Source organism: Cordyceps javanica, chromosome 1, assembly GCF_051103115.1.
Source record: "Cordyceps javanica chromosome 1, complete sequence".
In the NCBI taxonomy this organism is placed as follows: Eukaryota; Fungi; Ascomycota; class Sordariomycetes; order Hypocreales; family Cordycipitaceae; genus Cordyceps; species Cordyceps javanica.
The window spans coordinates 7,866,818-7,888,771 of record NC_139295.1 but is presented as its reverse complement, the minus strand read 5'-3'; the positions used below and the strand labels follow the sequence as shown (position 1 = coordinate 7,888,771).

At 60.2% G+C, this 21,954-nt stretch overlaps 10 protein-coding genes across 10 annotated transcripts; 4 read left to right on the top strand and 6 right to left on the bottom strand.

Annotated features, from left to right (window-relative positions):
* Window positions 1–180: 180 nt before the first annotated feature.
* Window positions 181–3,227, bottom strand: V2A60_002406 (uncharacterized protein; the record flags this gene model as incomplete). Its single annotated transcript, XM_083253757.1, has 6 exons — window positions 181–1,054; window positions 1,109–1,135; window positions 1,189–1,237; window positions 1,291–1,653; window positions 2,061–2,282; window positions 2,327–3,227. 6 exons carry the CDS (start codon window positions 3,225–3,227, stop codon window positions 181–183), a joined length of 2,436 nt encoding a protein of 811 aa, XP_083109883.1.
* An 824-nt stretch (window positions 3,228–4,051) lies between these two features.
* Window positions 4,052–5,005, bottom strand: V2A60_002405 (uncharacterized protein; the record flags this gene model as incomplete). The annotated part of the gene is made up of 2 exons (XM_083253756.1): window positions 4,052–4,744; window positions 4,796–5,005. The coding sequence occupies 2 exons, from the start codon at window positions 5,003–5,005 to the stop codon at window positions 4,052–4,054; spliced, it is 903 nt and encodes a 300-aa protein (XP_083109882.1).
* Window positions 5,006–6,809: 1,804 nt separating this feature from the next.
* Window positions 6,810–7,160, bottom strand: V2A60_002404 (uncharacterized protein; the record flags this gene model as incomplete). Its single annotated transcript, XM_083253755.1, has 1 exon — window positions 6,810–7,160. The coding sequence occupies one exon, from the start codon at window positions 7,158–7,160 to the stop codon at window positions 6,810–6,812; it is 351 nt and encodes a 116-aa protein (XP_083109881.1).
* Window positions 7,161–7,919: 759 nt separating this feature from the next.
* Window positions 7,920–9,421, top strand: V2A60_002403 (uncharacterized protein; the record flags this gene model as incomplete). Its single annotated transcript, XM_083253754.1, has 4 exons — window positions 7,920–8,410; window positions 8,463–8,627; window positions 8,851–9,214; window positions 9,284–9,421. 4 exons carry the CDS (start codon window positions 7,920–7,922, stop codon window positions 9,419–9,421), a joined length of 1,158 nt encoding a protein of 385 aa, XP_083109880.1.
* A 2,731-nt stretch (window positions 9,422–12,152) lies between these two features.
* Window positions 12,153–12,708, bottom strand: V2A60_002402 (uncharacterized protein; the record flags this gene model as incomplete). The annotated part of the gene is made up of 2 exons (XM_083253753.1): window positions 12,153–12,200; window positions 12,427–12,708. The coding sequence occupies 2 exons, from the start codon at window positions 12,706–12,708 to the stop codon at window positions 12,153–12,155; spliced, it is 330 nt and encodes a 109-aa protein (XP_083109879.1).
* An 843-nt stretch (window positions 12,709–13,551) lies between these two features.
* On the top strand, window positions 13,552–14,223 carry V2A60_002401 (uncharacterized protein; the record flags this gene model as incomplete). The annotated part of the gene is made up of 1 exon (XM_083253752.1): window positions 13,552–14,223. The coding sequence occupies one exon, from the start codon at window positions 13,552–13,554 to the stop codon at window positions 14,221–14,223; it is 672 nt and encodes a 223-aa protein (XP_083109878.1).
* Window positions 14,224–14,465: 242 nt separating this feature from the next.
* V2A60_002400 (asparagine synthetase B family protein) lies at window positions 14,466–16,797 on the bottom strand (the record flags this gene model as incomplete). Its single annotated transcript, XM_083253751.1, has 2 exons — window positions 14,466–15,621; window positions 15,698–16,797. The coding sequence occupies 2 exons, from the start codon at window positions 16,795–16,797 to the stop codon at window positions 14,466–14,468; spliced, it is 2,256 nt and encodes a 751-aa protein (XP_083109877.1).
* Window positions 16,798–17,283: 486 nt separating this feature from the next.
* On the top strand, window positions 17,284–19,022 carry V2A60_002399 (uncharacterized protein; the record flags this gene model as incomplete). The annotated part of the gene is made up of 2 exons (XM_083253750.1): window positions 17,284–17,514; window positions 17,580–19,022. The coding sequence occupies 2 exons, from the start codon at window positions 17,284–17,286 to the stop codon at window positions 19,020–19,022; spliced, it is 1,674 nt and encodes a 557-aa protein (XP_083109876.1).
* A 413-nt stretch (window positions 19,023–19,435) lies between these two features.
* Window positions 19,436–20,207, bottom strand: V2A60_002398 (uncharacterized protein; the record flags this gene model as incomplete). The annotated part of the gene is made up of 2 exons (XM_083253749.1): window positions 19,436–20,029; window positions 20,079–20,207. The coding sequence occupies 2 exons, from the start codon at window positions 20,205–20,207 to the stop codon at window positions 19,436–19,438; spliced, it is 723 nt and encodes a 240-aa protein (XP_083109875.1).
* Window positions 20,208–21,074: 867 nt separating this feature from the next.
* V2A60_002397 (uncharacterized protein) lies at window positions 21,075–21,841 on the top strand (the record flags this gene model as incomplete). Its single annotated transcript, XM_083253748.1, has 4 exons — window positions 21,075–21,176; window positions 21,222–21,356; window positions 21,408–21,486; window positions 21,537–21,841. 4 exons carry the CDS (start codon window positions 21,075–21,077, stop codon window positions 21,839–21,841), a joined length of 621 nt encoding a protein of 206 aa, XP_083109874.1.
* Window positions 21,842–21,954: the final 113 nt, after the last annotated feature.

Below are 21,954 nucleotides of genomic sequence, written 5' to 3'. Positions count from 1 at the left end.
GACTGTGTTGGGCGAAAGGCGAGGTGCGGCGTCCAGCTGCTGGTGATTTATATAGCCCACTCCGCCGCGGCGCGGCGGCCACGGCAGGCTGCTAGCGCTTGTCAGGGTCGTAGGCTGGTGGGGGATGCCTGCCACAGGGGCGGGCGTGCGCGGCGGTGCTGCTGTGCGGCAGGTGCTCCGTCAATAGCCCCCGCCAAAATGGTCATCCAGTCCTTGCGCCTGCACAAGCCAGTCGACCGTGAACGGGGACCCGCTGATGCCGTAGGGCCTATTCTCGCCTTCGCAGACCTCGATCGAAAATTTGGTCTGCTTCGTGTCGACGGAGAACGTTACATGTCCGATCACAACACTGTCGTGTCCTCGAGCGTCGCGTCCAAGACAGTCCCGCGGGAGGACCTGGCCGTCGAGACGAAAGCTTGCCCCGCCTCGGTCCAGACCGTCCAGCAGCAGCATCTGCTCTGGTGAGCCTGGGTCGAGGTCACACAGCACGCGACCAGAGCACTTGTACCTACGATTCGCATACATCGGCTCGTCGTCCAACTCGAAGTAAAAGTGCTGCGCCCGTAGGCAGAGGGCAAGGGCATCTATGCTGGGCGACCGTGCTGCACTCTCCTCGGCCCACGACTGTCTCGCTTTCAGGTCAATGACATCGTCGAGAGCGGGGCGGGGCCCGTCGTGCTCGAAATCGAGGCGGAAAAAGTTCTCTCTGTGGACGGCGTGCTGGCGCACGCGCTCGAACTCTCGATTCGAATCGTTCTGGCTCATGAAGGCACCCAAGACGCGACCAACAGAGGACAGCTTCCATCGGCTCCAGGGCCTCGCCCTCCTGCGCTTCTCCACCCTGCCCCCCGCCGTCCTTACGATGTTGGTCGTGCCGCGCGAGCGGGCTCTGCCAGGCTTCTCCACCCCGGCGCCGCATGACACCAGCAGACCCGGGTCCGGTTTTTCGGGGAACTGCTCCTTCGCAGCCACCAGGGCGAGCGCCGATGGGTTGTTGTACGTCATGCCTCCGTCCTGATAGGCGACGCCGTGGATGGCCTGCGGGGGAAAGTAGCTGCAGTCCACGGTTAGCACTCGGAACCCACGCGGGCGTCGGCACGGCACTCACAACGGCGCCGCGCTGCTCGCGCGTAATCTACAACGACTCAGTTAGCATGCCGCAGCGCAAGACCCGGGCAAGAAACGCACGCTTGCCAAAGCAGAACCCGCTCGGGGGATCCCAGCATACGGAAGTCGGCTGGCGTAGGGTAGGTTAGCGACAATCCCTCCCTCAGCAGCTTTTCGACTCACCGGCTTCGCCGCTGGGGTCTACGGCCCCGCCCTGGTTGGTCGCCACAAAGGTTGCCGTGTCTTCCACCGCTGTCATGGTCATGCCGACCAGCAAGCCATTGGCCGTGGCGGGGGACCGGTCGGTAAGCGTTCTCGACTCTCCGAACTCCGTCTTTAGCCGTGCTTCTAATGGCTTTGGTGAGTACTTGCTGTCCATGAGCAGCGTGAACACGAATCGCCAGAACCGCCGGCCTATTGCCGTCCATCCGAACGGATACATGGACACTTCGCGCTCCTGGAACGCGTCCCGCGCCACGTCCTCGAGCAGCTTGATGCATTCGTCGACGGGCTTGCCGACCGCGAGAGCGCACGCCACAATGGCACCTGTATTTTGTTTCGTCAGATGCGCTCAGCGACAACGGCAAGCCACAAACCTGATGAAGTGCCGTATATTATGTCGAAGTGATCTTGGACTGGGTAGGACAAGAGCCCGACCTTGTCTTGCAGTACTTTGAGAGATGCGAGCGGCTTGCCAGCGTTCCCACCGCTGCCATCTACGCAGAGCACTCTAAGCAGGGCCGTTCTCGGCTTGTCGCGTATTCGCAGCCCTCCCTCTATCTCTTCTCCGCAGAGAACGCAGCAAGGCAGGTTCCGACGGCCACCATCGTGGACGGAGAAGTGACTGTAGCAGTCTGCGCATATCCAGTGCTTGCATGGCAGCTCATGCTTCGGCCGCCTCGCCAGGCAGCTAAAGCAAGTAGCAGGGGAGCGAACGCCCCTCCACCTCGTACGGAAAGAGATGAGCTTGTCGGCGTGGTAGAGCAATGCTGAGCGGCGCTGTTCACGAAACTGCGTGAACTGGCTCTCTAGACTCTGGGCCAGCAGGCTCGTCAAGTCAGTCCCGGAGGAGAAAACCAGCTTCCTGCTCTCGTCAGAGGTGGAAGCCAGTCTCTGGCTGGCCAGGTCGATTTCCGCCCGGTACAGCTGGTGGAAAACTTCGGCAATGTCGAAGACTGTGCTGTTAGCGCGGCTCGTTCGGGCAAGAGGGACAACGCACGGTGCATGTTCCGCATGTGATGGTCAAAAATGATGCTGGAGGCAATGACGGGGATTGCGAAGAGCTCCAGCGTCTCTCTTGAGTCGACGCGGTCGAGAAAATCGACCACACCTGCCTCGAGATACTGGCTTACAGGGCGCCTCATACGCGTCGCCGACGCCAAATCCAGCGGCGCCGGCATGGACGAGACTGAGCTCGACGCACACTCCATCATTCTACAGAGGGTCTGGGCAGAAAACAGGCGTCCTGCCTGCTTACGGTGTTTTTGCACGCCGCTCACACTGTTTGACAGTTTTGCACGAAAGTCCTGCCAGTTCGGCGGTTTGTGCGGGGTGCTCCTGGTGCCGAGACCAGCAACGCTGACGTTGGCGAATCGCGACAGCAAGGAGGACCCTGACCGGCAGATTTTATCGAGATGGTCTCTGAGCTCTTGAACGGTCCGCTTTTCTGACCCGCCACCGGACCCCTCGTTGACGAGGAGCAGCCACGGAAGCGCGGGACTGCCCGAGGGTGGTCCGTCGGCCAGCCACGAGGCGAGATGCCGGGCAACGCTACGAAGGCCGCCGTCAATGTCGTTGACGAATATACACACGACTCCGGCAAACGGGAGAGCAAGCCTACTGATGGTCCAGTCCGCGGCGTGCCCGGCGGTCGCAGCCTGGGCTGCCGGCGGTAGGCGGTGGCGGACCTCTTCGTGGCAGGCCGGCGGGCTGGGCCCTGCTGGGATTTTGTTCTGGAGGAGGCAGTCGGTTTCTACTATGAGCAGAGGTTGCTCTTTCGGGTCTCGGAGAGATCCCGCGACGAGATGGATCTCCCTCTGCGTCCTCGAGGATGGCGCCACAGCTAGATCGCGGAGCGCTGCCACTTTGCTCTTGTTGCCGAGCATGCAGACAAGCTCCATAGCTTCACCGGACAAGGAGCCGCACAACTGCTTTAAAAGCCTTCTCGGTCGATCCGTCACTTGCAGGGCAAATTTATCATCATCTTTTACCAGGCGTGTCCAGAGAGTGTGCTCACAAGGCATCTCGTTCGCGTTGCTGTCGTAGGAGCGCAGGGTGCCACGACATGCACCGGATTATATATACCAAACGCATCAGCCAGAAGCGGCGGCGCATGGCATCTCAGCCCATGAGCGTCCGGAAGGATGCCTTTCTGATCTGTTGCGTCTTCGGCTCTGTCGTCGCAGAGTACATAAAGGCCAGGCAGACGCGTGGGCGCAGTGCGGCCGCACGTATGGGTATGCCATCTTGTGCACCTCATACCATGAGAATCTACGAATGTGGGAGCTGCGGGAGGCGACGCGTCAAGTGGCTCTACCGCTCCACCATGTCCATCTGTTGGGGAGTCGTCCTACTGAGATTATCCGGAGCGCCACACGTCGTGGACACGTGCTCCAACTGCCGGTCTCCTCGACGTCGCCGAGAGGTCGTCGAGCAGGTCGTCGAACGGACGGTCACTGAGCGCTGTATCATCTGCCCTCGTTGCAATTCAGCCGCAGACGACTACGCAGTCCCGCCTCCGGAATATCTCGAGCTTCCCTCTGAGTCTCTCGCCCATCACCGCCAAATGTAGGCCGAAGAGGCCAGTCTGAGGTCGCAGACGGCCATCCATCATCTTTTGCGCGCCACTTGGGGCGGGGCTCTACAGCAAGCGAAAAGGCGAGGAACTTCACGAGACAACAGCAAATACAATTCTTTTCCTTCCCCTGCTTATTAAAATTGCAATCTACCATAAACTGTAATAGAGTTGCCGCTGCTGAACGAGTGCCTGCATCAAGGCAAACCACGCCCATTGTCTGGACGTTTCGCTTTGCTGTGCTTCTTGCTGCTTCGTGTTGTTGTGCGGAACGGGCAAGCTGGTCAAGTTGAGCTCGTCTGTTGAACCCCACGCCAGAGTTGGATCTCCTGTCTCCGGGCCTCCGATATCCCATCCTTGCACGTTCGTTCCAGCGTCAGCTTCCCAGAACACCGTGTCTCCCACACCCGCCACATCGTTCGGCCAAGACGCTGTGTTCTCCATGTTTACTCTGACACCAACCTCTCCCATTGCATCGGTTTCGCCCGCTGTATCAACCCCTTCCGCCGTACTGGCCTTCTCCTCCGTGTTGGCCCCTCCCACCGTATTGACCTCTCCCGCTGTAATACCCTCACCCATTGTAGCAGCCTCTTCCACCGTATACTCGTCAAGGCTCGGTTCTCTGCTCTGCGATCTGTCGGCGATAGATGCGGAGCAGGGCGTCTCACCGTCGTCGTCGTCCGGTACGTCGTAGATATCCCTGACGGCCCTGGCGGCTTTTCGCGCACTGCGACGCTGGCCCGGCTTGCTGACCTTGCGAGAGGTGGCAGGCGCGCGGGCGGGACGACGACCACTGACATCTTGCACTACCGGTTGTTGGCCAGTTCTCCGATAGTCGTTCATCTAGAGAGACTCTGTGAGTAACAGCTTCTACACGGGTTCTTTGGTGCTTACTAGCGAGCTGATGTCTGGGAACGACTTGCCTGTGGGACAGTGCATCGCAATGTGCCAAAACCCATGCGTTGGATCTTCGTACAGCGTAAGCGTGCGTATCCTGGCAATCTCCCCCAGCTGCTTTGTTTTGTCCTTCAGGCTGGGGCCGCGTTTTCGTGCCGCCTCTTTTTCTTTCTTCGAGTGGCCAGTGAGGAAGGCTTTGGCAGTCATGGCACCGACGCAGAAAGACGGTCGAGCAGCGTGTGCAGAAACGGCTTCGCTTGGATACATATATCGCAAAGTACAGCAGGTCGGCACTTTGTTGCTGCCCTTGCGCAACGGACGCGCTCGGGTGCAGCCACAGAAAAGGGCCACAAGTGCACCTTGGGCCCTATGCAGCCCCCACGCCTTGTCGCCCTTCCATGTACGCACGATCTGGCTGATATCGGACCCATCTTACCCGCAGGGTACAGAGGACACCCCTCCCCGGATCAGCGTTGGCCATGGAGGCGTGCGAAGACTGCTTCTCTGGCAATCTATGGACATACCGGTATGTGGGCCAGGGACACACTTCACTTTGTTTATTACGCTCGGTGGCAATTTGCCAATAGCGCTCACTAGCCTAGGGTACTTGACACGCCCAAAATGAGTCTTTGCCTGCTTCAAGCCCATGAGCGATCCTTCTCCCTTGCGTGCTTCCATTCTTGTTTCTTCCCTGGTAGCAGAGTGTTCTCGTGCGGTGCTTGTGAACGTCGTTTCAGGCGTCACTCTTTTGCTACTTTGCTTTTGAAAATTTGGTGGATCTCCATCTGGCCAGTAGGGTTATTTGATGCCCTGCACCATTTTTTTCCGCGGGCATGAATGAGACTACTTACACTAGAGCTATTATTGTACATGGGCAGAGACTGATTGAATGCCGTATTTCTGGGCAGGAAAAAGCTTAGGATAGAAAGGAGATTTCTACTCCTTCGCCGAAGGTAATTTCGTCGTAACAGAGCAACATCTGGTGCATATATGGCAGACTAACGGCTGAGTTTAGTCGGACTTGAAGAGCTCCGGGTTGCTGGTGGGCATCCGGTGGCGCTACGTCACAGGCTAGAATGGCTGCCACTACTGTATTATTCGTGTTAACTAAAAAGTGTGACTTTTTTTTTTGCCCTTCTCTGTAGTTCTCGAAATTTTTTCACAGTCGTGAAGGGGGGGTGGGGGGTGTGCATTGGTGGGCAGCTCGGTTGCTCTGCGCTGTTTCCCGCGTGGTATCGGCGGAAGAAAGCCATCACGGTGATCGTAGGAGCAAGAAATGCCTACGCCTATACTAACTACACTGGGCTGGTGTGGAAGGCGAGCGGCTTCTTGCTTCGCTTGCAACACCGGGCAGCGACTGTCGGACGCGTCGCTCGCGAGAGCTGGTGACTCGCAATCTGTTCAGTGTAAAACGGCGGCTGATGCCGCGCGTGAAGAGTTCTGTTTTTTCTTCATCTTTCGAAATGCGACAGCATCGCTCCCCACCCGGAAATCTCGCGCAACGACGGGGAAGCTGGGCAGCCCTGAAATGACGAGCTAGCTACTGAGTCCGCCGGCGCCCAAGAACGCTCTGCACGGCGGTGAGTTCCCACCCAGGTAGGTGACAGCGGCCCTTGTCCCATCCAGAGTTGGCGCCTCGCCGCAGGTTGTAGCCGTCACATGTGCCTCAAGCAACGCGCTCCGCCCGTCGTGGTACCATGCCAGCCGCAAGGTGCTGAGCCAGATTAGGTAGGTGTTACGGGAGCCACAAAGAAGATCGGCAGGAAAGATTTCATTAAGAACTAGTCAGGACGTGGGCAAAAATACGGCTGTAAGGCAACGCCGTGCTTTCATGCGCCACCCAATGCGGCCTCGTAAGAAGAATTCTACTCCTGCCCGTTAGGTACCAACTTGCTGACATTTGGCAGTGGCCGCCAACAACGGCAACCCTGCAAGGGACTAGCAGCCAAGCACACCTCTCCTCGGCTTCTATCGTCTAAGCTCTCGGGGCCGCTGCACGCGTCGAAGGCTGTCAAGTCCCGCCTTGAGGTGTCTCGTCCTTCTTCCACTGCTCGTTGAAGCGCTCTAGGAGGCCATTGAACTCAGACACAACCGCGCTGAGGCTGTCCGACATACGGAGGATCATAGCGGTGTTCTCCAGTAGGCCCTCGAAAAAGTTGACCTGTTTCCTCAAGTGGCCGTTTTCTCGCATTAGCTTCTCCAGACGTGCCTCCACTGTCGTTGAACTCGCTGCGGGGCGTTCGAGGCGTTCGGGGCGTTCGGGGCGTTCAGGGCGTTCAGGGCGTTCAGGGCGTTCAGGGCGTTCAGGGCGGTTCTCGCCCGAGGTGGCCGTCGTCACCTCGTCTCTGACACTATGCCACATTGCTGCTGTCCTTGGGCTGTCAAAGAGCTTAGGCTGTATTGTATTCATATTTGTGTGGCATTAGAATGTCTTGCGACCGAGGTCAGTTTTCGCTGCGACAGACGCCGTGGGAGACGTCGAATTCGTTCCACTGCAGCATCGTCCCATCCGGCTGCAGCATTGTCCCATCCTAGCTGCAGCTTGACAGGGGCTCCCTGTCGTAGATGAGGAAGTGGGAGCGTGTTTCCGCTGCGAGGCGTCCATCGCTGTTGCGGATCGTGTGTATATAGAACTGTCCGACCGCAACAACGGGCAACGTTGAGAAGCATCAACTTGTCGGTCTTCAACACTCAGCTTCTCATCTTCGTCGCTCTCACGTGTAAGTAGTAAGCTAGTCTAGTCCTTCACTGCCCCGTGCCTCTTCCTGCAGAGAGTTCGTCGCTATACTGCAAGTGTGAACCACGCCGCGAACTCGCGGCAACGATGGCCGAAGTCCTGCGACTGGATAGCATCTATTTATGGCAACACGGTCCCATGCTGGCCTGCCCTGTAGCCCCGAGCCACCAACGGCAGCAACGACTAAGTAGAAGACCGCGTTGCAGCCCCTCATCCCCTGTGCAAGCGAATCATCAGGTACCAACACACACGCACTTTGTAGGCCAAAACAGCAGCGCGCAGGGGGGGGACAACCAAGGACGAAAACGGCCCCTCATATAAATACCACTTCCCGTCTTTCGTTCACGGCGAGGCAAACCTTCTCTCAGTACCAGCATCTTCAACATGGCCAAGAAAGACACTATCAACCGCACGAGCGGGGCCGCCAAACTGAAGCGCCGCCGTGCAACTGAACAGTCTCCTGCCGCGCCCGGCCACGGTGGCACCAACCAGCTGAGCTATCCCATGCAGCAGTCTCGTCAGCAGCATCATCAATTGCAGATGCCTCCGGAGACGAACGTCTCTGCACCTAGCTCCTCGAGAAGTGGCCCGCAGTCGGACCACTTCATGTATGGCTCTGAGCCGCCGCCCGCGGCGGACAGTCCAGACGCGGAAGAAGACGAGACCGGCTCAGAGGCCAGCCTGGCAGACAACGAAAACGAGCCGCGTCTGGCGGTTGCCGTGATGGCCCTGGCTAGCGAAAACAGGAACATGACCACCGAAATGCGGAACATGTCCGGTCTCTTGCGGAAATTGCTTGACGCGGTCGGAGAAAATAACAACGAGCAGACGCGCATGCGAGCTGCTGCACTCCTGCATTCGGACGCCGTCAACATGTAAGTCAAAGGCAAGCAGGAGTATGCCTACAACACTGCTAATCATGTGCAGGTTTGTGGAGTGGCACAAGCTCAACAACATGCCCAACATAAGTCCGATGCCCGGCTTCGTCGGCGCAGGCCCAGCAACGTTCGCGCACAGGAACCAGCAGCAAGGGCCATCGGACCAGGGCGGCTCCGGTCAAGGATTTGGGCCCAACGTCATGTACAACGGCTCGTGATAACAAGTAGTGAAGGAACGGCGGATTGAGCGGAAACCAGTCAACGTGAAGTCACTTCGTCACAGTTGGGAGGCTCCAGGCCGGCAGGCACGTATGGCCGCTTCAATGTAGTTACTGCAGGCAATATATGAATACAAACGGGCAGCACGCACAGTATCCGGCGCAGACAAGTTCCCATCCTTGACGAGTATGACCCAAGGCCGCCACGCTAAAACGAAGGCCGCGCGTGTCGCCGCTGCGAACGGCGGCGGTCAGCGTCGTGCTTCCCTGCACCCGCCATCCTGACGACGGTTACCTCCCACTACACGAGAGGCCGACGGGCAGCCTAATGTCCACCTGCTGGGTAGCGGCACATAGAGTGAGCCGCACTCGGTCGCTGGTCGCTGGTCGCTGTTCAGGAAATGAAGAACGACAAATCGGACGACCTCCGGCTGCTCGCCGCCATATCGTCACCGGCGTTGCTCGTCTACTCGCCGTGTACCAACGCGTCAAGGTCGTCTTCTCGGTGCAGGAGCATATCGACCTGGACGTGCTTGAGCTGGTCCCCTTGTGCGAACGCGAGATCGCCGCCGTGTTTTCCCAGGTAAACCCCCCCCCCCCCCCCCCCTGGCCACGCCATGGCGCTCGTGAAGCACCCCGCTCACAGTGCCAGGTTCGGCGAGAGCTGCTGAGTCTTCTGGTGCTCGGCGTCGGCTTCCGCGCAAATACGCAGCACCCGACTATGACTGGCACGCCTTCTATCATGGCTAAAATGGATCAGCTCCGCAGCTCGGTTTGCCCTGCGAAATAAAGTGGCGGCATGCACCGCCGCCCCATCTTAGTTGCCCGTGATGGCAAGCGGGAGCAATTTTCGCGGGGCCCACTCCCGTGCAGACGCGGTGACACAAAGACATCCGCCTCGCGAACGCCTACTGGTTACCGACCAGATGGTACCGTACAAACCGTTATGGGTGTTGCTAGTGCTTTTAGTGAGTTTTAGTTAGAGGGTGGGGAACAGATGGCCGCTATTTCTGGCTCTACAGGGAGTAGCCTACGGCGGGCTCGTCAGCTACGGGCGCCAAGGAATGAAAACTCCGCCGTGGGTGGGGAGCCAAAACATGAGGTGTTGGCGCTAGATCGTCGCGAGCAACGGCGCGCACGACCTGGAGTGAGTGGATTTCTGCGCCAGTCCGGCCGGACAACTTCTTCTGGGGTGGTTTCCTACCACCGAACGGCGCAATGAGGGTTGCCCTTGCCATCCGGAAACAGAGGAGCGCTGCGGCCCAACACGGCGTGGCTATGGTGCGTGTTTCTTCGCTGTGTTGCCAGGGCGGAGGCAGCAGCACGATTTGACCCGCCATGCGGCCCTGGTCTCGAAGTCTCTTGGCGACAACATTCGGCCCGGTCTTTGTGCCTCTGAACCGGGCTCCATCTGCACTACACCGGCCCTCCTACCCTCTCTTACACCACATCTCCTCTACACGATCCGTCTGCTTTCACCCTAAAGTCTCCCATTTCGCGAAATATGCGATCGCCGACCGAACAGCAGACGTTGTTGCTGGTGACAGGAACGGTGCAGTCCCCGCCTCCTTCCGCGACCCCACCACGCTAACGATGCTAGCTTCTAACGACGTCGCTGAGACTTCTCACGCCAAACGTCGGGTTTCCGCTGCATGGGGCCGAACGCACGCGGTCAGCATGAGGAGAACCGGGCACCACATTATGCAAGGTTGCCTTCTTGTCCTCCACGTAGGGTGTTGGGATCGAGGAAGCCAGTGCTTGGCTGAAGCGAGTCACGGTGGCGCCCCGCAGGACGCCTGGCCTGGAGCAACAAATTTCCCACGCCTTCTCGTTACGGAAAGTCCACATAGCGTCTCCCCAGCATGGATGAGCGCAACCATTGGAGCAGGTCTCCTCACAGGCCCACATCGATCAGGTCCGCAGCGGAGCTCGAGAACAAGAAGGACTCTCCATTCGACCCACATCAGGACGCAAATGTAATATCCGCCTCACCCACTCTCGTGCAGAGGAAGGGACGAGAGGTTGTACCTCGTCAGCGTCTTACTGGTTACCGAGTGGCTGGTTCAACAAATAGCAGAGTAGAAATGTGATCAGGCTGCAGAGCGCCAGTTCTTATGGCACAGGGCCTCTGCATGGCTTCGAGTGCAATATGCAGACAAGTTAAAGCCCTCTGCAGCCCTGCTCTTGCATTGCAGACGCCGCCAGCCCATAGTATAAAGTGCGGCGGCCGCATGACCGTTGCAGAGCCGCGGCTTGATCGCGAAATCTACGATCTCTTCCCCGCGGGCCGTTCGCACTGCTGTGGCGGTCGGCGACAGATCTGACGGGGACAACTCTGTGCCACGGGGCATCGACCGCCCCGAGTAGCAACGCTGGGGGCTAGGACTATCGGCCCATAAACCTACTGCCTGGAGTAGCTTACTTGGCGGACTGGCTCCACTTAATTAGAGTCTCCAAATTCTGTCCTGGCCTGAGAAGTAGTGGCGCTTCAGCACCACAAAACAAAAGAGCCAGGCTTGAGGTTCATGAGCTAAGCGTATGGGGGGCTCCAGGGCGCGGCAAGAGAAACACGAGCAGCATAGTGCGGCCGGTGACTCGGCGGATTAAGTACGGGATGGGCGTGGATGCAGTAGTGTCGGCTCTCGCAAGTGGGGAGACGAGGTCTGGCCAGGCACAAGTCTTGCTGTTTGTCGCCGAATAAGAAGCTCCGTCAATCGTTCCATACTCCATGCTCCATGGCCTCGTCCAACGGCCAGCTCGTGATGCGACGTTGCAAAGCCCAAGCCGCGCGGACTGGGCGTTGCATGAGCGGTCCCCTTCCGCGAGCCCCCTCAATCCGGTATGCACTGCGCCTGTCGTCAAGCAACGGCTGGCCATGCTGTGTAGAAGCGCAAGGTGGTGAAGAGCATAGCGCAAAGCCTCACAACCAAGGTTTCGCGGCGATCCAGCAGGCTAAAGCAGCCGTCCTATTGTTGCGCCGCCAGGCATTGGACTTCACAATGCACTTCACTTGCATCGGACCCTGTTATGAAGGATCTCGATCGCGAGTTAGCAGTGTTCTAGCCAAACCCGCCAGCTACCCAGGCTCTTGGCTGCTCAGCCACAGCACGCCCGCCAGACTGCACGAAAAATCCCTCAACTTGTAACCGTCATCTTCTACGCCGTATGCGGAGACGATCGAAAATGAAGTTGCAAGAGAATAACTCTCAATAGCACGCCGGGGCTGAGTTCCAGATTTGCCCAGGCCCGGCGTATGACGCTGTGAGGGTGGTGGGGAGATAGGTGGTGTGAGTGGCGCGCACCCCGGTCTTACGCGACGTTCTCGATCAACAAACGGCACTCCAGGATTTCCTTCATCTGCAGCAAGATGTGCTTTGTCCTACGCTCTGGCCAGCGCTGTAGCCAGTGTTCTGCCAGCACAGCGCTCTTCGCTTCCCTTGGCTGCTGCAAAAGCATCCCATATGAGAAGAATACAATGCCTGACAGAACTTAGCTCTGCGAAGCTACTTCTACCACATAGCTTAGATTTTGCCGATGTGCTTGATAGGCCGTTCGGCGACAAGAGCGCACTGTGGATGGGCGTAGCAGACAGGGACGACATGAAATGTGGACGCCAAACCTCGACGATTTGTTACGATACAGCGATGGCGGCTCGCGCAAGACGTCACCAGCGAAGGAGATGGCGTGGTCCAGACAGCTGCATATGTTGGTTGTGGTCTGCCATGAAAAACACTCTCCACGTTTGGACAGGGTGATGCAAGTGGCGTGATACGTAGCTGTCCACGGCAAGCGAACGCTGGTGCGTCCGTTGACGGAACCTCCGGGCCGATGCACGCCGCTGCTGAAGTTGACGCGCACGGACCGACCGCTGCGCCTTTCCTCAGCGAGCCCCTGCAGCCTGATTGACATGAGAGCGCTCTCAGGGCGCAGGGGTAGTTCGCCAACTCCGGCCCAGCAGCTGTGCCCGCCGGCATTGCCCGCGGCCAAGAGCGTGGAAGCGGTGCACAGCGGACGAAAGGCCGAGCGTAAGGCCTCGAGAAAGATACCGCGCCCGTCTGCCAACTGAATGACCGCCATGGCTGTCAGTTCGACACGCTGAAGACAGCCCAACACACTATGAGCAGGCTACCGTGCATTGGTTGTAGCGCCCAGGCGTTGGGTTACACCGGGCGCTTCTACTGGTGGCGCCTCCCGTGCCCACTGGTCGACGACGATGGAGGTTTTTGAGCAGCAGCCGGCTGCGGGCGACCGGATTTCACGTTCTGTGAGGTGCTCCGTAGCTGACGCTCTACGCCGTAGTTGGCGCCGAAGCCACCACTCAAGGCCTCGCTCACCGTGAAAGCAATGCATCCGAGTTAGGAGCATCTACCTTCCGCATATAGCTTGCGCTCCACATACGAGTTGGAAGGGCGTCGGCTGACGAGGCCGTGCTGCAGCTCCCGCGGCGGTTCTTTGTGGAATTCCACGAGCAACGGTCATCGTGGCAGGACGATCCTGACGTGCAGCGTAGTGATATCCGATGAACAGTATACGTACCTAGCCACCGAACGAAACATGGAACGCTATGTGCGGGAGCCACAACCGTATCACGCCTGCTGGACCGTCCTGAGGTCAAGACTGGCTCTCGGAGACAAGAGAAAGGCCCGCTCCGGTTGCATTTCAGCGGAAAGGAGCCACGATGGCAAGAAGCCGTGGTCGCAATTTTTCCCTAGAAGAGATGCCATTGACAAAGCCCCCAGATTAGGACTTTCTAGTTTCGGATGCAGGCGCGGGCCGATCTTCATTCGAGTTCAGCACCGACAGCCCATCCTCACAGATTATAAATTTCTGGTTTCGGGTGCAGGCGTAGGCCGATTGTCATTCGAGCTCAACACCAACAGCCCGTCCCCATCCGAGGCCAGCAATCAATCGGCCAAGCCAATGCCTCCATCGGCTCGGCAGGCGCCCTCGGGCGAACGACGCACCCACGACCCGGCACCCCCAGGCGACAGGAAAGCAGAGACGGGGACCTCGCGCACGCCAGCCTACTTGGACTTGCGCGTCGGACGTGTTCTCAGCATCACGAAGCATCCGAGCGCCCGCAAGCTCTACGTCTCGGCGGTGGCCGCTGGTGACAGTCCGGGTGACAGGGGAACCTTCCAGTACAGAGGGCAGACGTGCCGAACCGTGTGCTCTGGGCTGAACGGGTTGGTGCCCCTGGAGGAGCTGCAGGGTCGCAAGGTCGTCGTCGTGCGGAACGTCAAGCATGTGGGCATGTGCGGAATCGTGTCCACCGCCATGTTCTTCGCTGCCGTCTCCGAGACGGAGGATGAGGCGCACCGCCGGTGCGTCGTGGAGATGGTCGATCCTCCCGCGGACTCGAAAGCCGGTGACCGAGTCTTCTTCCAAAACTGGGAGGGCACACCTAGGGAGCAAATCAGCACGCAGAAAAGGGTCTGGAAGTCCGTGCAGCCCGGTTTCAGGACGACGGATGATCTCGAGATAGAATTCTCGCCTCGCCTCGCGCGTCTCGACGGCCGACCCGGCAAGTTAGTCACGGACAAGGGCGCGGCGTGTACCGTTCGTAGCCTGAGGGGAGCCGCTGTCCGGTGAAGATCCGGGAGCAGTGACTTCATCGTCCGCGTTTCGAGTTCTGGCCACCGTAGTTTGACGCTAGGCCAAGGCCGTCTCGTGCCGCCGCTCGCGAGGTTGTCACGGGTCGCTTGAGGGAGAGTCATCTAATCACGGGCAGTGAAGGAAGTGAGTAGATAGATGAAAACTTAGCATTCAACCTACAGTTTAACTACGTCGAGCCTCTGGCTCCCCTCTGCCCTTCCCCCCACCACAGTGCACATTCAGCTATGCGAGACGTCGAGTCGGGCTTCCGCGGCCCGCGATTGCTGCAGCGCTTTCTTGAACCGAGAAGAGATGGTCACCCAGCTAGCAGCGTAGATGACGGCCCTGAAGCAGGCACCATCCGCCGCCTCGCCGAAGCCGCGCTCCAGAGCGTCCCGCACGAACGGCCAACGGACGAACCCGAGCTCTCGGGTGGACTCTTCGGTCAGAATCCGCCGGAACATGAGATGAAGCGGACCACCCTTGGCCCATCGGATCGGCGCGAGAAACATGACCTTTCTGCGTCTGTACATGTCCTCCGACACGAACGGTCGCACCGCCTCCCGCAGAATCCATTTTTCGGTGACCGATCGAAGACCAGAGCCCGAGCTCCTCCACCAGTAATCATCTGCGCTGCCCCGCGAGCGGCCCCGGCTCTCGTCTGGCGAGTATCGCATCTTCACGCCGGGCGGCAGCGCGTTGACGTGCTCCGCGAGTCGGTGGTCGAGAAAGGGCGGCCGCCCCTCGACGCTGTTCCTCATCTCAGACCGGTCCCCGAGCCCGGTCAGGATGGTGTTGGGCAGCAGCGTCTTCGCCCACATGTACAGCGACTTGTGCAGCGGGTGCCAGCTCTCCATCGCGTCCTTGCCGGCAAAGAAGGACCGGAGCCTCGAGCCCGGCACGGATTCCCGGTCGGCGAGCACCCAGTCGGCAAAGATTCGGCCGTGCGGGAACAGGGAGAGCACCGCGGGAAGAGTCATGCCCTTCTTCAGTTCCGATTCCGGCTGCGCGCCCATCGCCAGGCCGTGGGGCCTGACCATGTCCGTCATTTCAGAGATCACGCGTGACTGCAGCGCCAGCCGGTCCTCGTCGGCCAGGACGGAATCGGCCAGGGCGGGATCGGCCAGGGCGAGATCGGCCACGCTGCGGTCCGCCTCTTGCAGGAAATCGGCGGTAAAGTACGAGTACCCCGCAAAGTGCTCGTCGGATCCTTCCCCGGACAGCACGGACTTGATCCCGTGCTTGCGTGGCAGGCTCGACAGCACGGATTTGGCCGTAGTGTTCAGGTCGAAAATGTGGTGCTCGGTGTGGTATACCGAGTCCTCGAAGTTGTCGGCAAGCCTCTGCTCGTCCATCTCCAGCCTGTGGCACTCGACCTGCAGTCCGAACCTCTCGCTGAGCCAGTCCACCGTGCTCGCCGCGACGTCTGGCGGAGGGGGGGGGGGGGGGGCCCGTAGGTTAGCACGTGTACATTTGGGCAGGGCGCGACGGCCGCCGCTCATCTGATTCATCATACGTGGCATCGGTATAGCCGACAGTGAAGCACTTGATCCTGGGCGGCCGGCCGACAACCTCCGCGCCGCCGCCGCCAAGTTTCACGTTCTCGCGACTCACGAGATGCGCCACTATGCCGGCGACGGCAGAGGAGTCGATGCCTCCGGAGAGGTAGAGACCCATGGGGACGTCTGCCCGCAGGCGGATTCGCACGGCGTCGACCAGCTTTTCACGGACATCCTCGATCATCCTAGCGACAGGCACCTCGTTGCCCTTCCCCTCGCGGTCCGTTGCCGAGTTGGCGGCATACTGCTGGTCCCAGTACGGCTTGGTGCGCAGGTCCGCCCTCGCGGATCCCGGCCCGATCTCCATCCAGTGGCCTGGCGCAAGCTTCTGCACGCCCTGAAACATGGTCCTGTCGTCTGCCAGCCACCCAGACGTGGCTATGCTGTCGACGTCCCACTCCGGGACCCAGCCCAAGGCGAGGAACGCCTTCGCTTCGGCCGCGAACAGGATCCGCCCTTGCTGCGTGGTCCAGAAGAGCGGCTTGATGCCGAACCTGTCCCTCGCGGCAATTATCCTCTCCGTATCGCCCCTGGCATCGACGATCACGAAGGAGAACTCCCCGCGCAGATGTCGGAAGAGCCCCGGCGCGCCGTGGACGACGTAGAGGGCCAGGACAAGCTCACTGTCGCTGCGGCCGCCAAACTCGTACCCGGCGTCCTCGCAGTGCCGGCGAAGCTCGTCGTACTCGTAGATCTCTCCGATCACCACCGCGTGGATCTTTTCCTCTGCGTCGTGCAGCGGCTGAGATCCGGACGACGAGGTGTCGTTGATGGCAAGTCGGCAGTGTCCAAGGCCAACCGTGGCATCCGCGTTGACCCACACGTCCCGGCCATCCGGGCCCCGATGCTGGATCAGTTCAAGAGCCTTTGCTAGCTGCTGTTGTAGTTCGAAGCGTTCGAGACGAAAACTATCGGCCTTCGTGTCGTTCTCACCGTACGTAGGAGACGCGGGTCGGCTCCAAGACGGGTCGGCCGCCCCGGTGGGAGTGTACACTGCCACGAAACCACACATCGCTGCTGGAGAGAATGGTTTCAAGATGAGTCGGGCGGTTCCCTGTGGTGGCGGGATGTGATTGATCCGGTCGAATCCCTCTGACAGGTATGATAGCTGTGTTGCCCGGAGCGGGAGGCGCAAGCATAATATCATGGGATTTCCGCTTCCCGCGTGTAGGGACTCTATCCTGTTCGTTCCGCCACCGCCCCCCCCCCCCCCACCGGGGGCGATGTGTTTGTCATGGGTGAGTAGCCAAATCTGGCCACGGATGGCGGCAGCGGCATGGCCGTCGAGCACGCGGCGATCTTGAAAGGCCCGAAACGGCTCCCGCCATTGGCTCCATGGGCAGCAGACAAAAAAACGGCCGTATAATACGCGACGGGTTCACGCACGGAGCAATCAGAAACGACCACCGGCATAAGGTGTGGTTGCACTATACGACCCGCGTGTGCTGTCGCGCCAACCTTCCGCGCCACGGTCACGCAGCGTCTCAACACTCTCAGCATGGCCAGTACGGTGGATATGGCCAACGCGGCCAAGACGACCAGCACGGCGCCGCCGAACCATGCTGCGCCGGAGACCCCCTCCACACCGGCTGGTCACGACCCGAAAACGGGCTTGGACGCTCGGGAGAAGCTCCGAAAACCGCTCAAGTTCCATCTTGCTTTCTTTTCCATACTGCTGATGGTCTTGATCGTCTCCATCGACGCCACGGCGCTGGCGGTTGTCATACCGGTGAGTGACCAGCCCCGCCGACCGCGGCGCAAGCAGCCCGCTGCCTCGGCTGACGCAGCTCCCAGATCATAGCAGAAGAGCTTGACGGGACGTACCTGGAGGCTTTCTGGGCGAACGCCTCGTTTCTGCTGGTCGTCACCGTTGCGCTGCCCGTGTACACGGGTCTCTCGGAGGTGATCGGCCGCAAGATACCGCTCTACGTTGCCTTCTTCCTCTTCACGGCCGGGTCTGTCGTCTTCGCGACCGCGCAGTCTCTCCCGGTCGTGATCCTCGCCCGCGCGCTGCAGGGGTCCGGGTGCGGAGGCATCGACGTCCTAAACGAGATCCTCGTGGCCGACATCACCACCCTGCGAGAACGGGCCTTCTACATCGGCCTCGTCTCCATCCCGTTCGCGTTGGGGAGCGTCCTCGGCCCCGTCGTGGGCGCCCTGCTCGGCGAGTTTGCGTCCTGGCGGTGGATCGGCTGGCTGAATCTGCCCCTCGTCGCTCTCTGCCTTCCGCTGTCAGTCTTCTGCCTCACGTTGAAGCCGCTCGAGGGCGATCTCGTGCCGCGGCTCGCAGGTTTCGACTGGTGCGGCCTCGCTCTGCTCGTCGTCGGCGCCGTCTCCTTGATGCTGCCCCTGAGCTGGGCGGGCGCCATGTACCCGGGCGATTCGTGGAGGACGCTGCTCCCGCTCGTCGTCGGCGTCGCTGTTCTGGGCGCGTTCGCGTGGCACGAGTCGAGGGCCGCCCATCCCATCCTCCCCTACCGCCTCTTCCGCGCCCGCACGGCCGCCGGGGCGCTGGCTCTCAGCTTCGTGCACGGCATGGTTTCCTACACGCTCATCTTCCACCTGCCTCTGTTTTTCCAGTCCGTCAGGCTGGAGACGCCTCTTCGGTCGTCCGTGTCCCTCCTTCCTTTCTACGCGCTTCTGATGGCATCCACGGGCGTCGCGGCCGTCGTGATCGAGCGGACGCGCCGCTACGTCTGGGCGGTCAGGCTGTCGTGGCTGATTCCGAGCCTCGGCCTCGGTCTCTGCACGCTGTGGGGGGCGCACACGAGCCTCGCCCAGACAGTCGGCTTCGAGGCCATGGTGGCGGTCGGGCTTGGCTCCTTGTTCACCGCGCTGCCGATCATGACGCAGGCCAACACGGAGCCCGACGCTCACGGCCACGCAGTGGGCATCCTGGTTTCTTTCCGGCTGTTCGGCGCGTCCGTGGGGCTCGCTGTTTCCGCCGCCGCGTTCGGCAACCAGTTCAGCACCTCGGTCGCTATCCTCGGCGCCCTGCCGCCCGCGCTTCGCCTTCTGTTGCAGGAGAACCAGGCCTTGGGCGCGATACCGCGACTGACTGGATTGGACCTCTCGCCGGCCGAGCTGGTCGATATCCTGGCCGCGTACGAGCAGTCGTTCCGTGCTGTGTTTTTCGTCCTGACCGGCCTGAGCTGCGTCGGGTTCCTCCTGACACTACTCGCTTCTGAAGCGTCTATCGAGTCGGATGAAGCCGGCAAACAGGAGTTCATAGTATAGGCGGGCGCTAGGGCGGCGTGTCCGCTGCAGAATTCGTGTCCACGCTTGGCATTCGGGCATGTTGGTGCTGTTTGATGGTCTACGCCTATTCAAGAATGGCGTTGGCCCTACTTTAATCTATAATCAATTGAATACAGAGAAAAGCGAAACCAATGTCCCTTTTTTTTTTGGTTCACTAAAAATAGTATGCTGCTACCCTACATCGTGCGTCAGCCCGGTCGGGTCAAGATCTGTTACGCAGTACAGACGTAAATTACACACACACACACACACACACACACACAAGGCTCAAGATCTGTTTACGCGGAAGGGCGCGACGCGCAGCCTGGCAAGGTAGCAGCAGTAGGCCCACCCCTCCCAACCAATCATGTAGTTGACAGGGCAGTGGTCAAGTAGCCTAGCATGGACTGAGGCTAGCGTGAGTACCGTGACGGGTCGAAGCGCCGGTCTTGGATGCTAGAAGTGTTACCTCCCGGTCTACTGGCTACACGGGTCTCGACTTCATCAGCACCTTCGTCTTTGTCTTGCGGCGCGGCTCGTCGGCGGCCGCGGTACGAATCGCACACATCCACGGCCAGAGAGACGATGGCGAACCCCGCAGCGACGCAGCTCCCAGTCACCGCAAACCCAGTGTCCAGCCGGCCACCAAGAGTCCGCTGCAGCTGTCGCCCGATCTCGTGCGTGCCGAGCGTGAACGCGAAGCCCACGAGGACAAACGCGAGGCCGATCCGCTGGCATAAAACAGCGGCCCTGCCGGCAAGGCGCGGCGGGCTCGCCATGACGGCCGCGGCAATGAACAGGGCGAGCGACAGCAGCAGGAAAACCACGATGGCGACGGCGATATAAAGTAGCACGGTAAACGCGACACACATCTCCGCGCGGCCGGCAAAGGTACCGCACACGTGAGACGTGCCCATCTTCGCCGACGTGAACAGCGACTTACCCACCTCCGACCCGGCCGACCCGAGAAGGTCCCCCAGGCCCCGTCTAGAGCCGGAGCTGTTCTGCTACGCATCGGTCAGCAAAGTCAAAGTCTCGGCCGCGTGATGATCGCACCGTCCAGTGGAAGTAGCCTTCCCTACGGCAAGTCTCGCTGAGTAGCATGGCGCAGGTCACGACGACGACGACGACGCAGCACAACTGCTTTGCGAGGAGTCCGTAGTTTTTCTTCACGTAGGTCTTCATGTTGGTAGTGCGGTGATCGGATCATGTCGATACCAAGGCGGCAGCCCTGCTATAAGTACACCGCACGGCGAGCCGATTGCCGCCCCTCGACTGCTCACGCAGCATTCGAAACCCGACTCCACACGGAAGCGTGTAGTCCCACGCACAACACTACGAGCCTTTGGGCGTGGGTGGCCGGCTCGGCAAGAGTATGCTGCAGACCGTCCGCCGAAGCGAGCCAGGTGACCCGTCTCAAGGCGGCAGCCCGGACGTCCCTTCGGTCGAACGGCGACAGCGACTCTCCGTCAAACCTGTCGGGGCGACGATGGCCTGGGCGCCTCTGCGGGGAAAGAAGCAGGCGGAGGGTTAGCGACGTACGTATGTAGCCAGACTCGCAGCGCAAGAGAATGGACGAGACCGATACCTGTGACCTCGTGGCTGGCATCTCATGAGCTGCGTCGCTTACACGAAGACGGGCAGTCCTGGGTGACGTGATGGTGTGCTGCGCGACGACGGGAAATGCATGCTCTGTCGGTGTTTTCGGCTGGCGATCTTTCTCTCGCACCTTTCCGGTCGGACTGTGCTTGTCGGACTGTGCTTGTCGGACTGTGCCCTGATCAAGTGCTGCAGGCGACGCAGATCAAGGTCCGGTTACGGCTTACCGCCGCACGATATGGAACGCTGCCGCAGGAGAGAATCTCTTCGACTGATGTGGAGCATGGCAACGCGGGACGGCAAGCATACGCTTTGTAGATGGCGGTGCCGGATTCGGCTCTCCGTTTCAGAGGGTCGCGACCGGGAAAGCATTTTAGCCAACCGTCCCTCCGATACCTCCGCGATAAGCCTCCCGCCAATTTGTTGTGAAACCTGGGCATCGCACAGTCGCAGATGGGACACAGGATAGTTGTAGACTTGACAGAGGCCGAGCAGCTCTGCTTCAACTGCAGAGCGGCGCTCGGGGACGGGCCGAAGCACCGCATCCACGGATACGTAAGTACGGGGGACCGGGTTGGCCGTCGTTGCTAATAGAAGAAGCTCCTTTGCGGCGAGTGCGCCGACGTAGTGTCGCTGCTTCGAGGGCACAGCTGGCGCGTATGCCTCGTCTGCGCCTTGGCAGGCGAGGCCGATGACATCGACTGCGCGGACATCCAGAATTTTCTCGACAGACCGGTGCGCCAGTCCCACGCCGACGAGCGAAGCCCCCAAGCCTGACCTAGCCAGAACACATTCGTGAAGCAGTACGACTGGGAAAAATGCCCCGTCTGCGACAATGCAGACGATCTTCTGTACACGCCGTGCGGTAAGCCGTCCTCCGCGGATCGCTTGCCCCCAGGCCGCTGACGAGCGCAGGCCACGTCTTTTGCAGGAGTTGCTGGGGAGGGTGGGAAGCGAACAGTCCCGGGTCGGCGGTGAAGTGCCCCGTGTGCAGGGTCGACATTGCCCTAGCGCTGGTCCCGGCAAGGCCTACGTTCCTGTTCCGAGAGTACGTCGAGGTGGCATCCGGAAACGGCCTGGAATCGCCGGGAGCCGCAGCCGCGCGGGGCCGCCTCTGTGGCGGACCAGCGGCAGCGGGGGAACTTGTCATGCAGAACGACAGCGGTAGCGGAGGGCATTGCCACGGAGAGCGAGTAGATGCTGTAGATCATCCCAGCTAGAGTTGCATGCTCAGTGCTCACAGAGGCTGTAGTTGTTTAGAGGAATGGCCGGAAGGGTCCGTCGAACGTCTTCGCGTGGTAGGAAGTGGCCGCGCTTGGTCTTCAGCGGACCC